At 44.7% G+C, this 17994-nt stretch overlaps 1 protein-coding gene across 1 annotated transcript; it reads left to right on the top strand.

Annotated features, from left to right (window-relative positions):
* Positions 1–1850: 1850 nt before the first annotated feature.
* On the top strand, positions 1851–14496 carry LOC116857323 (zinc finger protein 383-like). Its single transcript, XM_032841307.1, has 7 exons — positions 1851–2029; positions 2730–3060; positions 5954–6042; positions 9376–9508; positions 9995–10090; positions 13146–13262; positions 13590–14496. Exons 2-7 carry the CDS (start codon positions 3021–3023, stop codon positions 14426–14428), a joined length of 1314 nt encoding a protein of 437 aa, XP_032697198.1. The 5' UTR covers positions 1851–2029; positions 2730–3020; the 3' UTR covers positions 14429–14496.
* Positions 14497–17994: the final 3498 nt, after the last annotated feature.

The raw sequence follows: 17994 nt of genomic DNA, 5'->3' as shown, positions 1-17994 counted from the left end.
TCTCTCTCTGTGTCTCTAATGAATTAATAAAAAATTTTAAAAAATAAAAATGCTTTATATTTTGTGTGGCACTAAACTGATTACAAGGACCCTTAATAGTAGAGAAGCCAACCAAAAATTCTTAGCATAGGAAACAGATGATCTAATCTGCTTTATTTTTAAAGTGAATTTGTATTATCAAATTTACTTTATGACAATTTCAAACATACTACTTTGAGGTAATAACATAATGAATGCTCATTTATCTATCACCCATTGTCAATAACTATCACCAATTTGCCATTCCTGTTGCATCTATCACCTTACACAATTAAAATAAAGCATTAGACTACTGGGGGCTATGGGATTTGGGGGGTGTGTAGTGTGGACACAAGGGGGGGTGAGTCTAGCTGGTAGAGCATTCCATGGGATTTTCCTACCAAATCCAAAACTGTATAGGCCTCAGCATTCCTTTTGAAACCCTGGCATAAGGATCTCATGGTCCAGGTTTTGCTTTCTTTATATTTTTGTTTTAATTTATTTATTTGACAGAGATCATAAGTAGGCAGAGAGGCAGTCAGAGAGAGAGATGGGGAAGCAGGTTCCCCTCTGGGCAGAGAGCCTGAAAGGGGGGCTCGGTCCCAGGACCCTGAGATTATGACCTGAGCTGAAGGCAGAGGCTTAACCCACTGAGCCACCCAGGCGCCCCTGGGTTTTTCTTTTTTAAGGGCAGCATTTTTGTGATGCTCCCTGCGCTCTGGGTAGAAAAGTGCTTAGAAAGACAGGATCTGGGGCACAGATATGAAGCACGGATAGGCTGGGCTTATGTAGAGGTTGTCCTCCTCAGGGGTGGGGTGGGGAGTGGAGGTGGTGGTGAGCCTGGGGGTTTGTCCTAGAAGCTGAGGGTACGCACCCTCTCCACACTTCCTGCTTCTGGAAGTGATAAAGAAGACACCAACAGCTCAACTGTCTTTCGTCTTGTCGCAGTAGAACCGAGTAGCAGTACAGTCGGATGGGCCCACCGCGGAGAGTTGGCTGTAGAATATCCCCCCAAAAGGCTAAATTAACTGAACCTGGATACATATAACATCAATCTCTAAGGGATCTGGAGGACTGTCATGCATGTGGAAATGGCTAGCAAAAAGGAAATAATGGGAACAACGCGGCACTCTTTTGGACTGAGACAAGTGAACACCAACGTGCTGAGAACAGTAATGCAGTAGATGTGTTTATCGCCCGGGGAGAGTCACCTCTCAGCGTCTCAGAATACTACACTTCGGTGACAAGAACCCAAAAGGCCATCAGAAGGCCCCGGGCTCTGCGCTAAGGGTGCAGGATCGTGGGAACCACTGAGATCTGCCCCAGAATGTGAGAGCACAGGGCATCCGCCGGGATTCCTGGAGATGCAGAACCTCGAGCTGTCGCGTTGGGCTTTCTGAAGCAGGGCTGCAGCTCCGCTTATTCTAAGAAGAGTGACCAGAGGGACTAGCTCACCCGAGGAGAGCTCTGCTCTCCAGACCCCACCCCTCCCCTCCCCAAACACTCTAGACAGTCCTTGATGGTTTAGTAAACGCCCCCAAAGTTTCCTGTCCACTTTCGCAGGGCTGCAACATTAACCTCTCTTTCTAGGGCCACTCAAGAGGTTGCCTGTGAGGCAGAACAAGCTGGAGTCTGGGAGGTCAGGGCCAGGCTTTAACTCAGTCCGGCGGGGGCTTGTCCGAACGCAGGCGCCGGGTAGGGCCGGACTACATTTCCCAGGAGCCTCGGCGCGCGCTTCCGCTTCCGGCTCCTTTGTCGGGACCCGCTCCGCTCGCGGCTAGTATATTCTTGTTCTCCGCTCTATAATGAGCAGCTTGCTGTCCCGACGAGGAAGGAGCAGACGTTGGACAGGGGTGTGTGTCCAGCAGGGGGCTGTCAGGCTTGGGGGTCTGGCCGCGCGTCCCACTGGGGATCTCCCTGGACCCGCTGACCTGCCCGTAATCCCTTCTGGAGCGGGGAGCTGTCCTGTCTCCGCCACCTTGACCCTGCCCCTCCGCTCTGAGTTTTGTGGGTACGTGATGGTGGTGTGTACGTGTGTTTAAGTCTGAGACCTGTCCAGGCCCTTTACTCGGAAGCGGGCTGGGGGCCCGCACAGCCTGAAGCGCTTGGCTAGGTGAGGCAAGTAGGGCCCGAGGTCGTCAAGGCGTCCAGGTCAGAGACCGACGCGCGTCTGCCCTTGGGCCCTTGCAGCCCGCGGCGTGGTGGATCCATTGTGCAGACTGAGATTATGTTGACGAGGGAGGGCGTGGACGTAAGAGATCTTTGCATCTCGAGAAAGCGGCTCTTGCTCAAGGATGGGTCCGTAGGCAAGTTACTGAGCTTTGCCTCGGCTGTTCCTTATCTGTCAAGTTTATTGTCCATGCCTTACGTGGTGATTTTGAGGATGCAGTGGAAATTTGGTATGAAACAGTTAAACAGTTGACACAGTGCCAGCACTAATTAAGGGCTCAATCAGGAGTAGTCATTATGAAAAGTAGGTATCCACCTCCCCATTTGTACATAAAAAGCAACTGAAACCCAGGAAGAAAAACGTACTTGTTTGGGGTCACCTAGCCATCTGGTACATAGAAATGAGAACCCGGGCGCCTTCACGCCCAGCAGGGCGCTTGCCACTACGGCCTGCACTGGTGTATACTTTAGGCATGTTCGTAACAATGTCTTTACCTGTGCTGTTTGTGATTATCTATATTCCTTTGTGTCTGTCTCTGCAGGCCCTTGGGGAAAGGTTCCCTGAGAACATTTCCTGAGACTTCCCTGTGAATAGGGCTTCCTGAAGCCTGAATGATTGCTGAACTTCTTTAGTCTTAGCTCAAAATATACTGTGTCGGACTCCCCAATCACTGTTATGAATGGGGTCTTAGAGAATGAAGGGAGAAATACAATGAAAAAGAAGAATTCAGTCCAGAATCTCTCACTACAGTCTCTGGGAGAATGCTGGTAATCCCCAGGAAGAGACATGGAGGGTTTGGGTGAAGTTGCTTTACCCAAATGGTGCAAAGGCTATGGTTATGGTGGATCAGAACCACGAACTCCGGAACAGAGGTAAGAAACACAAGTGAGAGGCTTCTGTGGCTAGGTTAGCTGGACACCTGCAGTGTGCACACAATAATCTCATTTTAGTTTTTCTTTGCAGCAGCCTTGTAAAATGTGCATGGGCAACTCTGAGCCCTTGGGCAAGTCACCAGTTTCTTCGTTTGTGACAAGTGATTTTATGGAGAGCATCTGGTACATGGTGAGTGCTCCATAAGTAGTAGTAATTTCACTATTATTCCCGTTTCACTTGAAACTCTAAAAAGTAAGACATCTCACTCTCCATACTCTATTTTACCTAATGCCTCTCCAAAGGATGAGAGGGGGCAAGTCAGACTCCTTGGACAGAGAAAGGGAAATGGGCATGGAGAAGCAGATGATTTGAACTGGCATTCTAGTACATGGGAGAGGTCAAGTGCAGAGCTAGGGCCTGCATCTGCAGGGTCCACTGCCCAATTCTGGCAGGATTGAGAATTGCTCCTGACTTCTTTCAATATATATTTTTTTAAGATTTTATTTATTTATTTGACAGACAGAGATCATAAGTAGGCAGAGAGGCAAGCAGAGAGAGAGAGGAGGAAGCAGGCCCCCTGCAGAGCAAAGAGCCCCATGTGGGGCTCGATCCCAGGACCCTGGGATCATGACCTGAGCCGAAGACAGAGGCTTTAACCCACTGAGCCACCCAGGTGCCCCTCTTTCAATATCTTTTAAGAAGTATTCCCTCTTAAGGAGATACAAAAGGGGGGCACCTGGGTGGCTCAGTGGGTTAAGCCTCTGCCTTCGGCTCGAGTCGTGATCTCAGGGTCCTGGGATCAAGCCCCACATCAGGCTCTCAGTTCAGCAGGGAGCCTGCTCCCCCCTACCCTTTTCTCTGCCAGCTGCTCTGCATACTTGTCTCTCTCTCTGTCAAATAAAATCTTAAAAAAAAAAAAAAAGGAGTTACAAAAGGATGGCCCGGATGAGAAGGGGCTTCCATGGTCTAGCTTCAGTCTGTTTGGTTTTCCCAGACATCCTGACCTCAGCCCCTCTGATTTCCCAAGGTCCTGAACCTTACAAGTTCCCGTCTCTATCCCATCCTTCACTGATTGTCAGAGTTCAGTACAGGGAATGGACAGGCATCCTCTGGGGAAGTAGGGGTTTGGGGTATGGCTATATACACTGATGATGCCTTTTGCTTTCATAAAATAAAGGATAGAGGAACCTATAACATTTTGGCTACTGGTGATATGCAGAAAATAGTAAGAATAAGAATTAACTGATAAATGACCTTTACTGAATGCTTATTCTGTATCAGGTACCGATTTAGGCCCTTTATATACATTAATGGGCAATGCTTTGAAGTAGGTACCATTGTTATTCCCATTTCTCCCTTGGGGAAGCTGAAGCACAGAAGAAACTTGCCTACAGCCATGCAGAGCCAGGATTTAAAAGCAGGCAGGCAGCCTCCAGAGCCATTGTTTTAGTGAGAAAGCATGGTAGGGGGCATAGATTTGTTTTTTAAATCATGAAACTCTGTGCTGTTTATAATGATAAGGGCTTGAAATTCCTCCTTCTTCCCCAAACAAATCCACAAGAGACGTTTTTTAAATAAAAAGATTGATTTATTAGAGAGAGAGAGAGTGCATGAGCTCACGGGGAGGGTCAGGGAGAGAGGGAAAGGTAGAGAGAGAATCTCCAGCACACTCCCCGCTGAGCAGGGACCCCTATATGGGGCTCAGTCCCACGATCCCCAAGACCATGACCTGAGCCTACATCAAGAGTCTGACACTTAACTGACTGAGCCACTCAGGGGCCCCCATAGGGGGCTTAAAGTATTGCTTTTTGGTGGTGGGGGAGAGTGAGGGTTCAAGAAATAATAAACTGTGGAATATTAGGAAGACAGAATTATATGGAGGATAAAATAAATGACATATAACCCCACCACCCAAAGATAAGCTCAAAGAAGTGCTCAATGTTGATATTATTGGTTTTCTCCCAGTAGGCAAATAATCAGAATGGGAAAGGAGATCGTGAGCAGCGGGTTGCTCGATGGGCATGGAGTCAAAGGAGTTAGGGGGATTATGAGGTCATTCTCAACACTTTGGGGCTCCTGCCACCAGGCATAGTATGTTGGGTGCTTGGGATGCAGGGGAATACGAGATGACAGACTACGATTCAGCGGATCCCACGTGTGGTGTCACGAACCTAGCATGGCTGCAGTCTTAGCGGGGGCCTGGAATAGTCACGATCTGTTGGCTGGTGCTTCCTGTGCCCTAAACTGCCAGGATAGGTCCTTTTGCCCTTTGCCTCCATGGCTCCTTTTCCTTGTTCTATGAAGTTGGAAAGTTTCTCTATTTGTAAATAGAGGAGTCGAGGCAGGAGGTCTGGAACCTTCGTGCCAGCCCTATTAGTATATGGGTTTTTGGTGTTACCACAGGGATCCCCATTTTCTCAGAGCACAGGCTCAGGCTTATCCCGAACCCAGTTAATGATCATACCTTTCCCTGACTTAGTTTACATACAGTCAACTCTCTGAGGTTATCTTGGAAGCCTCATTACACAGGTGTCTGTGGGATCCTTCCAACCACATGACAGCCAAAGTCAGAGGCACTTTTTGTCATAAGTGGCTCTTTTTAATATAATGGGTCAGAGACACACAATAACAAACTGGGTTCCTGGGGCTGCCTGGGTGGCTCAGTAGCTTAAGCCTCTGCCTTCAGCTCAGGTCATGATCTCAGGGTCCTGGGATCGAGTCCCGAATCGGGCTCCCTGCTAGGCAGGGAGCCTGCTTCCTCCTCCCTCTCTCTCTCTCTCTCCCTCTCTGCCTACTTGTGATCTCTCTCTGTCAAATAAATAAAATCTTTAAAAATAATAATAAAATAAATAAATAAATAAACTGGGTTCCTTTATTATTCTTCCTTTCCAGTTCTGGCATCAAGGGAGTCTGCCCTTTTCCAAAAGGGGTATCTTGAGGAGGAGAATATGGCTGCTCTTCTCCAGGCAGCAAAGTCCCAGGTGAGTTGGGGATTTTCCTCTCATCCCTAAAACCTCATCTCAATTCCTGAAGTAAATAAATTTTCCCTCTCATCCCATGAAGCTCATCAGTCCTATTAGCCTGGGCAGTTTTCAAAGATGGGATTAAGAAGGTGGGATGGTGGGGCGCCTGGGTGGCTCAGTGGGTTAAGCCTCTGCCTTTGGCTCGGGCCATGATCCCAGGGTCCTGGGATCAAGCCCCACGTCGGGTTCTTTGCTCAGCGGGGAGTCTGCTTCCTTCTCTCTCTCTGCCTGCCTCTCTGCCTACTTGTGATCTCTGTCTGTCAAATAAATAAATAAAATCTTTTAAAAAAATAAAAAATAAATTAAAAAAAAAAGAAAGTGGGATGGACCGCCAGCAACATGGCAACTGGGTGTTTCTTACTGTGAAAGTAGCACTGAAGGTGGGGCTTGGCAGTCTCTCCCATCGGTTGGCCACAGAGGACAGAGGACCGAGAGCAGGGTGGGGAGAGAGCCAGGTTCCCCTTTGTCCACTTGAGGCATTTGGCTTAGATCAGCAAACGCATGTGAGGTACCTTTTGTATCCATGTGCCGTGAGGAGAAAAGACCCATCCACAAATCCGTGTGGCACCAATCAGCCAGTTTACTGACCCTCTGCTTCAGGGAGAACATTGGATGGTTTCAGAAGAGATCGAGCAAGCATGTTTGGCTGAGAGAGTTTAGGGAGGGCTTTATTCATTCAGCCGGCCTCTTTGAGCCTTTTTAAGGAGCCCCGGGCTAATAGAAGCAGTGAGATTTACAGCGGGCCCTGAAGGGTGAATAAGTTGTTTTGTTTTTAAGATTGTATTTATTTACTTATTTTATTTTATTTTATTTTTTATTTTTTAAGGATTTTATTTATTTGACAGACAGATCACAGGTAGGCAGAGAGGCAGGCAGAGAGAGAGAGGTGGAAGCAGGCTCCCAGCTGAGCAGAGAGCCCGATGCGGGGCTCGATCCCAGGACCCTTACCCACTGAGCCACCCAGGCGCCCCTTATTTACTTATTTTAGAGAGAGAGCAGGGTGATGGGCAGAGGGAGAGGGAGAGAAAATCTTGAGCAGACTCTGCTTGTGTGCAGATCCTGAACTCGATCTCATGACCCTAAGATCAGGACGAAGTCAAGAGTCAGACACTTAATGACTGAGCCACCTAAGCGCCCTGGATGAGTAGATTTTTGAGAAGAAATATTTGGGAAGTCAATGACATAAGTGGCTTAATATTGAGGAAAGGTACTACTTCTTCTGAGACAGGAAAAAAGGAAGTACAAAGAACATTGAAATCATGGATATGGGACACCTGGGTGGCTCTGTCTGTTGAGTGCCTGCCTTCAGCTCAGGTCATGATCCCAGGGTCCTGGGATCGAGCCCCAAGTTGGGTTCCATGCCCAGAGGGGAACCTGCTTCTCCCTCCGCTTCCTGCTCTCCCCTGATTGTGCTTTCTCTCTTTCTCTCTCTCTCTGGCAAATAAATGATAAATAAAATCTTAAAAAAAAAAAAAAAAAAAAGAAATCATGGATATATTGTCCTATAAAAACTTAAGCTTCTGATCCCTTCGCCGTATACTAATAATCACACAAAATTCTTTCCTGGCTATAAGTCTCAAGCTTGGTATATTTCTCAGTTTGTTACATACTATGTCTCTTTCTTTCTTTCTTTTTTTTTTTTAAAAGATTTTATTTATTTATTTGACAGAGATCACAAGTAGGCAGAGAGGCAGGCAGAGAGAGAGGAGGAAGCAGGCTCTCTGCTGAGCAGAGAGCCCGATGCGGGGCTTGATCCCAGGACCCTGGGATCATGACCTGAGCCAAAAGTAGAGGCTTTAACCCACTGAGCCACCCAGGCACCCCACTATGTCTCTTTCTTAATGAAGATAACTTTAAGGCTTGCTGAGCAATAGGCTTGGATGGTAACGCCGTATCCTTAACTTGACCTTTTTTATAGGGCTAAGTTACTTTGTTTAGCTGGGAAGTTTCAATGGACCTTTATTGTACAAAGCCTTTTTTAGACTTCCTATTGTACGAGATCTAGAAACAAGTTTGCTTTTCCAGCCAGCAAAGCCCCAAATTTCTGGACTCTGTATTCTATTTGTTTTAGCTTGAAAATTGGTAAATTCTTTCCTGGGCTCAACTCTTTTTTTCTTTGCCAAATATATCCAGAAGCGTCCTGCACAAGCTAGCATTCTGGCTCTTGTCCAACTTATTCCCCCAGAGCTATAGGGCCAGTGAACTTTTGGTCTGCCTTCCCAGGTACTAATTACTTTGCGGGTTGTAGATTAAGAGTCTACATCAGGGGTGCCTGGGTTGCTCAGTGGGTTAAGCCTCTGCCTTCGGCTGAGGTCATGATCTCAGGGTCCTGGGATAGAGTCCCACATCAGGCTCTCTGCTCAGCAGGGAGCCTGCTTCCCCTTCTCCATCTGCCTGCTGCTCTGCCTACTTGTGATCTCTCTCTCTCTGTCAAATAAATAAACAAAATCTTAAAAAAAAAAAAAAAAGAGTCTACATCTTTCCAGCCTTAACTACCTGTTTCTTTGAAGCTTGCCGACTGACTGTCAAGCCTTTGCCCCTGTATATTTTAGGTGTTTCTTTTGATACCTTCCACTTGAAGGTGTGAGTTTCTGAATTAATTGGGATTGGCTAACTTGTAACTGGTAAAACCGATAGACCCAAAATGTGTAGTAGCCCTAGTGTAATAGAAGTTTATTTCTTGTTCTTGTAACCGTATGACTGGGTCACAGGTTGATAGGGTGGCCATTCAGGGCCTTGAGCTATCTGAAGCTCTAATATCTGTACCACATGGGTCTCAAACTCACTTTTGGGGTCATCTCCATGACCCGGGCACAAGGGGAAACCAGCATGGAGGAACGTATGCACGTCTGGCCTGGAAACTGGTGCATCTCACTTCTGCTTGCATTCTCTTGGCTTAAACTCCGCCACATGGCCACATCTAACTGCAGAGGAGACCGGGAAATGTTTGTCCACCTAGAAAGAGGAGGAGGGGACGTGTCCTTTAGTGAGCCGTTAGCTGCTTCTGCCACTCTCCGCAAATATTTAGGTTATTTAGAACTATTTTGCTATTGCAAATTATAAATGGATGAGGAATCTGGTGATAACTCTTTACTCATATCTCCGATCATTTTATTACAGTTGATTTCTAGATATAAGATCAGTATGTCAAAGGGTATAACATTTAAGGCTCTTTAACCTACGAGTCTGTGTGCCTTTGACACTATGAACATTGTTGGATCCATTTCCTCTCCATTCCATGGATCTCCCCTAATTCTGCCTTATTCAGCCGTTAATTCCGAACCCGTGCAGGTGCTTCAGGGCTTGTCTTTCAAGGACGTGGCTGTGAACTTCACCGAGGAAGAATGGAGAGAACTGGACCCCGCTCAGAGAGACTTGTACAGGGATGTAATGCTTGAGAACTACAGGAACCTGGTCTCCTTGGGTAAGGTTGGGTGCTCACCGCAGGTAGGCATGTTGGGATGCCATTGCTTTCTAAAGATTCCTGTGCTCCTGTTAGGGGATGATCAGAAAGGAGGCTTTGTGGGGAGTCTGGATGGCTCAGTCAGTTAAGCATCCGATTCTTGATTTCGGCTCAGGTCATGATCTCAGAGTCGTGGGATCCAGCCCCGTATGGGACCCTGTGCTCAGCAGGGACTGAGCTTGTCCCTCTTCCTCTGCTCCTCCCCCCACCTGCCAAAAGAAAGGAAGAAAGCAAGGAAGGAAGGAGGCTTTGGTTAACATTTTCCTCCAGGACCCAGAGCAGATCCTTAAACTGTTTCTCCCCCTACTTTGGTAGAAAATATATAATTGCTTTTGATAATTAGTTATCTTGTTTTCTGCTTTTGAAAACACAAGAGCGGGACTGAAAATGGGGTGATCCTTTGTCTCAGAAGCTGACAGTCACATGCTGTTTCTTTTCCTTGAGTAGGATTTCCATTTTCTAAGCCTGATATCATCTCCCAATTGGAACAAGCAGAAAACCGATGGATGCAGGAGAGAGAAGTACCCAGAAGCAGCTGCATATGTAAGTGAGAGTAAGGCAGACAACTGATCTTTTGAAATATGAGTTAGGGGTTCTTCCCCAAATCCTCCAAGTCTGTAGAAAATATTGAGACTCACTTACTTAATACTAATTAATATTAATTATTAATTAATACTGGTTATTTACTATTGATTAATACCAATATCAATATTAATATTGAGTCTCAATATTTTCTACAGTCTCATTTTCATTTGGACATATCAGAGTCTCGTTAGCCCAACTCTGCTTCTTCCCAGATTCAAGGAAGGGTACTTCCTTCTTAAGTTATAACCCTGACACTTGATCCAGTGATCATGGTGGTGCCTCACTCTGGCATTTTATGAGGTCATTCCCTTTTCCTCTCTAGAGGTTGGAGTCTCTCCTTCATTTACTTTGTCTTCGTTGTACCTAGGTTTTGCCTACCTAAAAAGTGAGAAGAGAATGAAAGAATTTGAATGTAAATTTAAGGAATGTGATCTCACATCCAATTTTAAGGTTGTAAAATTGATAGAATTTGCTGACCATATGTAGGAGGTGGAGGAGAAATAGACAAAGGTGATTTACAGGTTTCTGGCTTGGCTGTGTAGGTAGATGGAAGTTCATTTCCCTGAGATGGAAAACATAGGAGAAATGGTGAATTTAGGGGGTGGTGGGATGGAAGGGGAGTTCTGTTTCTTCTGTTTGAAGAGTCTGTAGCAGATCTAAACCAGTGGTTCTCAGACAGGGTCGGTTTTACCCCCAGGGGACATGTCTGAAGACTGGGAGGATGCTATCGGCATCTGGTGGGTCAAGGCCAAAGATGGTACCAAGTATCCTGCCATGAACAGGACAGCCCCTCCCACAAAGACTTGTCTGACAAAATGTCAGTACTGCTGCAGTTGAGAAAATTAAGTAGGGGTGTCTAGAAGGTAGAGAAATATATGGAGGAGATGTCAAATGGATCTTGGCGAGGGAAAGAGATACCTGGTGGTACAGCAAATAAGTGGTAATTAAAGACACTGGAGTGGATAAAATATGAAAAGAGAGAAATAGTGCATGAAAAGAGTTGCAAGACAACTTAGAAACCCAATGAATGTACAGATTTAAGTATCTGCTGGCTGTCTGTCTATATCTGAATATATCTATATCACTTGTGTACTTAAAAAAAAACACGTGGGTGGGGCACCTGGGTGGCTCAGTGGGTTAAAGCCTCTGCCTTTGGCTCAGGTCATGATCTCAGGGCCCTGGGATTGAGCCCCGCGTCGGGCTCTCTGCTCAGTGGGGAGCCTGCTTCCTCCTCTCTCTCTCTGACTGCCTCTCTGCCTACTTGTAATCTCTCTCTCTGTCAAATAAATAAATAAAATCTTAAAAAAAAAACCACTTGGGGCAAAATGGTGTCAAAATAATAAAATAGCAATAATTCTTTTTTTTTAAAGATTTTATTTATTTATTTGACAGACAGAGATCACGAGTAGGCAGAGAGGCAGGCAGAGAGAGATATAAGGAAGCAGGCTCCCTGCTGAGCAGAGAGCCGACACGGGGCTCGATCCCAGGACCCTGGGATCGTGACCTGAGCCGAAGGCAGAGGCTTTAACCCACTGAGCCACCCAGGTGCCCCAAAATAGCAATAATTCTTAATAATGGGTGATGGCAAGAGAGATATGTTATACAGATTTTATCAAAATAAATGAAGAAAAGAGAATCCAGAAAGGATACTAGGAAAGGGTGGCCAGAGTAGAAGGAAACCAGGTCAGGTTCTTTTCAGAGAAGCCCGCAGAAAAGAGCATTTTAAGGAGGGGAGGTGTACATAGTGATAGACACTAGAGAGGTCAAATAAGGACCTGAAGAATGTCCATTGGACTTAACAGGTAGTTCCTTCTTTTTGGCTAACGTGGTAGTGGATTAGTCCCCTGCTACCATCTCTCCCTGCTTCTTAACTTACGTTGCCTTCTTTTAACTTTTATTTTCCTACATTATATAAGGTTTTCAAAGCCACATACTGAGTTTACGTTGAAGATAGTCCAGCTTGCAAAACACATGTGCTGTTTGTCTTACCCTTCATCAGGCTGAAAAGCTACTTACAAGATCCCTAATTACAAAGTCCCAGCTTTACAACAATTAAAATGTCATGTATAGTTTATCCATAAGAAAGCTAAACTAGTACTAGTAGTAAGCCCAAGCCCCGATCCTTCTAAAATTTCTGCATCCTCCTGAACTTTGACCCTCTTTGTCTTTTCTTGGGGCATGTACGTGTGTATTTTGGGAGGCCCAGAGAGAGAGGGAAAAAGGGAAAGCTGAAGGAAGTCTCCGGCAAATGCTAACATTCAGGGTAGCAAGGGAAAATACGGCTAATGATTTTACTGACCCAACAGCACCCTCAGGCATAATCAAGGAGAGTTACTGGGGAGCTGTGCCAGTGGGAGTGGAAGAGGGAGGCATTGAAGGATGACCCTAGCAGGAGTGAACTCCAGACAGGGATCATGGGACTGCTGGTGGTGGTGGCATCAGAAGCCAGGGAACATTCTCGTGGTTCAAAAGCTAGGGGCGGGGCGCCTGGGTGGCTCAGTGGGTTAAGCCGCTGCCTTCGGCTCAGGTCATGATCTCGGAGTCCTGGGATCGAGCCCCGCATCGGGCTCTCTGCTCAGCACGGAGCCTGCTTCCTCCTCTCTCTCTGCCTGCCTCTCTGCCTGCTTGTGATCTATCAAATAAATAAATAAATAAATCTTTTAAAAAAAAAAAATAGCTAGGGGCAGCTATCATTCCAGTGTATGGTACCGATCGTTTCCATTTGAAATCGCTCTCACTCATATTTTACAGCATTCATCATTCTTGAAAATATTTAATACTTGTTTTCCCCCAAAGACTGTAAATCTCAGAAAGGCACTACATCTGCTTTGTTTATCATTGAATCCTGGCACATAACACAGTGCCTAGCCCATAATAGGTGTTCAATAAATTATCTGTTGACTACTTGACTTATACTTGTGACTAATGGTATGTGTGCAATTTTATTATCTCATTCCTACTTGAGTCATTTCCTTTTTGTAGTACAGGGAACATTTTTACTTTTCCCCTCCAGATTTGGAGACCAGAAAGTCAAACCCAAAGGAGGTATTTTCTGGAAAAGAATCATACCAGGGCATAAATATGGAGAAAAGCACAGGGGCTGATGTTCCTTCCAGTTTGAAGGAAGCCTGGGGATAGGCAGAGATCAAAGAGGATGCTCAAGATAGACTTGGGAAAGAAGCAACAGTTCTCTTCACGAAAAGAACTTCTATGGCCAAGAGTAACCCCAAATGTATCGAATCTGGCAGACATGTTAGTCTGAAGTCAGACTTTGTTATACAATCAAGACACCCCGAAGAAGAGAGACCTTATACATCTGATGCTCAGGGAAAGAGCTTTAAACAGAATTCAAAATTAATAAGACATCAGAAAAAGAGCATAAATGAGAAAGCTCTTCAGGGTAATGTATGTAGTAAAATACTCAGTGATCATTCAGTTTATGTTCAACACTGTATAGTTCATAAGAGAGAAAAAAATATGGAACGTAATCAGAATGGGAAGACCTTTGGTCATGGTATACACCGCACGGAACATCAGAAAACTAATACCGGAGAGAAGACTTATGATGATAGGAAAGTCTACACCTGGAACTCACACCTTGCCAAACATCATCAGAGCGTTCATGGTGGGCAGGTACATGAAAGAGCCTTAATTCAGAATGCACTATTTATTCCGCATCAGAGATCTGAACACGGAGAGAAACCTTATGAATGTAACGAATGCGGTAAAGCCTTCAGTCACAACTCATCCCGTATTGAACATCAGTTTATTCACACTGGAGAGAAACCCTATGAATGCAGCGAGTGTGGCAAGGTCTTTAGTCGGAGCTCACACCTCTATCAACATCAGAGAACTCACACTGGAGAGAAACCGTACGCCTGTGAGGACTGCGGGAAAGCCTTCAGTGATCGATCCGCCCTTATTCGACACCAGAGAACTCACACTGGAGAAAAACCCTACAAGTGCAGAGAATGCGGCAAAGCTTTCAGCCAGAGCTCAACGCTCCTAAAACACACAAAAACCCACACCGGAGAGAAACCGTACGCCTGTAAGGGCTGTGGGAAAGCCTTCAGCCAGAGTTCATCCCTGACGCAACATCGGAAGATTCACACTGGAGAAAAACCGTTTGATTGTCACGAGTGTGGGAAAGCCTTCAGCAGGAGTGCCCATCTTACTCAGCACCAGAGGATTCGCACCGGAGAGAAACCCTGTGGGTGGAATGAATGTGGCAGAGCTTTCAGGTGTAGTTCAGCCCTCATTAGGCATCAGGGGCTTCACGGTGGAGAATCACTCTGAATGTCTGGTCATTCAGACCCGTCACTTTGTTAAATACCAAAGAATCCTACTTTCATGAGTTACTATAATTGCGATCCCCCCCTTTTTTTTGAGGGCTGAGAATCCTTGCCTCCCATTTTCTCCAGCAAAGAATTAGCTGCCAGCATACCACAAATCCGTGTGAAGAAATACTGATCTGGAAGCTGGAATAGCCGGAGAGCAACCATCGGTCTTTCTGCGTGTGTATATTTTCATCGTGCCTGAAGATGACTGATGTCACCATGAAGTGATTCTTTTTTTCCTAACCCCAGGATTGGGCTATTCCAACGTGCAAAGGAATTCCGGTTCTTTAAACTTGGGAGCTCATTGCCCCTCCTTGTACTGATCGGAATACCGCCCATGTCCAAGTTAAATAGACTCATGGCCGATCGTATATTTGAAAACCGCCTTTCTAGAAATCTTTGCCTTAATGTAAATCATTCCTCCTCCTAGCAGTGCTGTCCTCGCTAAAAGGGCTACTTTGAACTCTCCCTTCTCACTGACTTCCCTGTCCTTCTCTTCTGTTTAAAGTGTTAGCGGCAGCTTGAAGTTCAACAGGGCTTGAGTTTCAGAGCTGAAAAGCACAACTGAAGATAGAGGGAAAAAGGATTTTTGTTCTGAAAATTATAAGACAAAGTACTCTGAAGAAATGATGACCTCTGGAAATAATTTTTGAAATATATGAAATTCTTAGTAACTTTTAGAAATTGGAGGCAAGAAAAAAAAGAGAGTCCTCCAAGGAAGGTTCTTGTTATTAGAATCAGAGCTCGTCAATGGTAGGTAACATGTTAGGTATAGCAAGGTCCTTTAAAAAAAACTTTTCTTGGGGTGCCTGGGTGGCTCAGTGGGTAAAGCCTCTGCCTTCGGCTCAGCTTGTCCTGGGATAGAGCCCCTCATTGGGCTCTCTGCTCCATGGGGAGCATGCTTCCTCCTCTCTCTATGCCTGCCTCTCTGCCTACTTGTGAGCTCTGTCTGTCAAATAAATAAATAAAATCTTTTTTAAAAAATTAAAATTAAAAAAAAAATTTAAAAACAAAAAAAAACCTTTCTTTCCTGGAGCCAGTTAGTTTGGGTTGTGGAGAAACATTTGACCTTCCTTCCTTCAGAGGCCTCATCTATGATAACCTGATTTAGAATGAATATATATGGTTAAAACTAATTTATGTGGTTAAAACTGCTAGTTGTGTTGAGTGGAGGGAAGATTAACATACATGTTACATCTCAAATTCCTCCAAGAAGGATAGTTTTCCTCCAAGAAGCTTGGATAGTTTTCGATATTGTGATGAGCTCATTGTATGGTGAGCCCAGGCTTGATTTGAGGATTGCAGGAAGAGAACTTTGTTGATTAAAGCAGGGCTTTCTGCCTTTTCTGAGGGGGCATTAATCCTTTTCTGTTTGTTTGTTTATTTTTTTGTCTTTTTTAATCAAGAGGGTAGTTGTCACATTATCACTGTTTTCAGTTTGCAAGTCAGTCTCCTTTAGGACCCAACTTAAAGTGTCACCTTCTCCTTGATTACCACAATTGCAAATAATGTCCTCCTCTGAAAACTTTGCCACTCGTGAGATCCCTCAGGGATCTCATATAAAATATATAAAAATCTCATATAAAAATGTTTTACATGCCTATAAAACATTCTTAGTTCCATCTTAATATCTGGTTTTATCTCCAGCTTTAACTGTTTTCCCCATGAGAAAAGTAACTATCTTGTTAGGTCTTTTATTGTTGACTTTAAACAAAATAATACTTATACACAGTTTTAAGAATTCATATAAGAGGAATTGTTCAATGAAAAGTTATCCCTGGGGGCGCCTGGGTGGCTCAGTGGGTTGGGGCCTCTGCCTTTGGCTCAGGTCATGATCCCAGGGTCCTGGGATCGAGCCCCGCATCGGACTCTCTGCTCAGCCAGAAGCCTGCTTCCTCCTCTCTCTCTCTCTCTCTCTGCCTGCTTGTGATCTCTGTCTGTCAAATAAATAAAATCTTAAAAAAAAAAAAAAGAAAAGAAAAGTTGTCCCTGTAGTTCCTTTGATATGCATCATACATTAGATGATTTCTGGGTATGTTTTGCCAAAGTGATGCATACAAAATATAGTGGCTTGAGATAACCATCTTGGGGAAAAACATATCAAACTTACATTTTACTTAATAAGAATTCAACCATATCCATCAGGACACCCACCTCCAAAAAAAGCCCAACAGATAAATAGTGAAATTAGAAATACTGTAAAATTATATTTTACATAGAGATATAGCATTCTGTTGTTTACTTGTACATTTATATGTATGAATACATAATAGCCTGCGTTATCAGAGTTACACACAAAGCTATGTAACTGCATTTTATGAGCAACACAGAGATTTATAAGGACAATATTGATAATACTCTATTTCCACCTTAGAGGCTCACCACTGAAAGTGATTTTGTTTCTCCAAAGAATTGAGAGGCACAGCCAATACATTTACATTTGTGTATTACTTTATTCCTCTCCGTGAATGTTTCTGCTCAATTGGCCAGAGTTGATTATATCAGAAGATATGCTGATTCATCCTGGTAGGAAGGTTGCTATGATACAGCATCATGGACAACTGGGAAATACTTCTATTTCATGTAGGTAAAAAAAAAAAAAAAAATCCATTTCCCCAAATAAACCCAGCCTTAGGTATCCATAGCATTGCCTCAGTTTGTAAGGCAGACCTCATTTAAATCTCTTCTTTAGTAAATGTAAGAAAGGAAAGCTACCTGGCTTTTCCCTTTATCCTCGAAATGCAACTCAAGAGGTAGGCATTGGTATTCCATTCCTTTCCTTTTATAAGCATAAAGTAAGGCAGAATTCAGTGTATAATTTGTTTTTTCTTTGTGTTTTAGTTCTTCCCAGACCCCTTTCAGAGGATTTCCATGACAGTAATAGCTAATCCTTGTAGTAAAGGTTTATTCCATGCTAGACACTGTTCAGGCACCTTTGTATGCATCAACTCATTCATTTCTTCCAACAATGCCCTTAAATATCCCTGTTTTGTAGAGGAGGCCTCTAGGACTCAGAAAGGCAAAGTCCCAGGCTGACCTGGAAACAGTGTGGGGCTGAGATTTAAACTCGGGGAGTCCGGCTCAAGAGTCCTTGTTCTTAACGTTTTTACTCTACTGCCTCTCTGCACATGTGTATATGTACGTGTGGCCCTGAGATAAGGATTGAGGAAGGCTACGGAGCGGGCCAGTCACCAGGGCGCGATGGAACCACTTGTTAGAGATGCTAGAAGCATCAGGGACTGATGGGATTACGGAGGTCAGAACTTGGCTTTTCTCCCCATTGTACAATCCGGGAGCCTTCTGGAGGACAATATGCCAAGAGTAGACGCTTCTGTACTGACTTAGAGCTCGGAGTTAGAGCACTCTTTACATTAAGACACCATCCAAAAGGAGCCTTGTTGGATGGGCAGCATCGTCTGGAATTTGTTCCTGTGTAGGCTCCAAAGGAAAGAGTTCTGGATTAAGGGATGCCTCCTCTAACATAATCCAGATGATGGTGCCTACTTAGGCAACTGCTATAAATGT

The sequence above is a fragment of the Lontra canadensis genome, unplaced genomic scaffold, assembly GCF_010015895.1.
Source record: "Lontra canadensis isolate GAN:19392208 unplaced genomic scaffold, GSC_riverotter_1.0 scaffold122, whole genome shotgun sequence".
In the NCBI taxonomy this organism is placed as follows: Eukaryota; Metazoa; Chordata; class Mammalia; order Carnivora; family Mustelidae; genus Lontra; species Lontra canadensis.
This window is presented reverse-complemented; position numbering and strand designations above follow the sequence as displayed.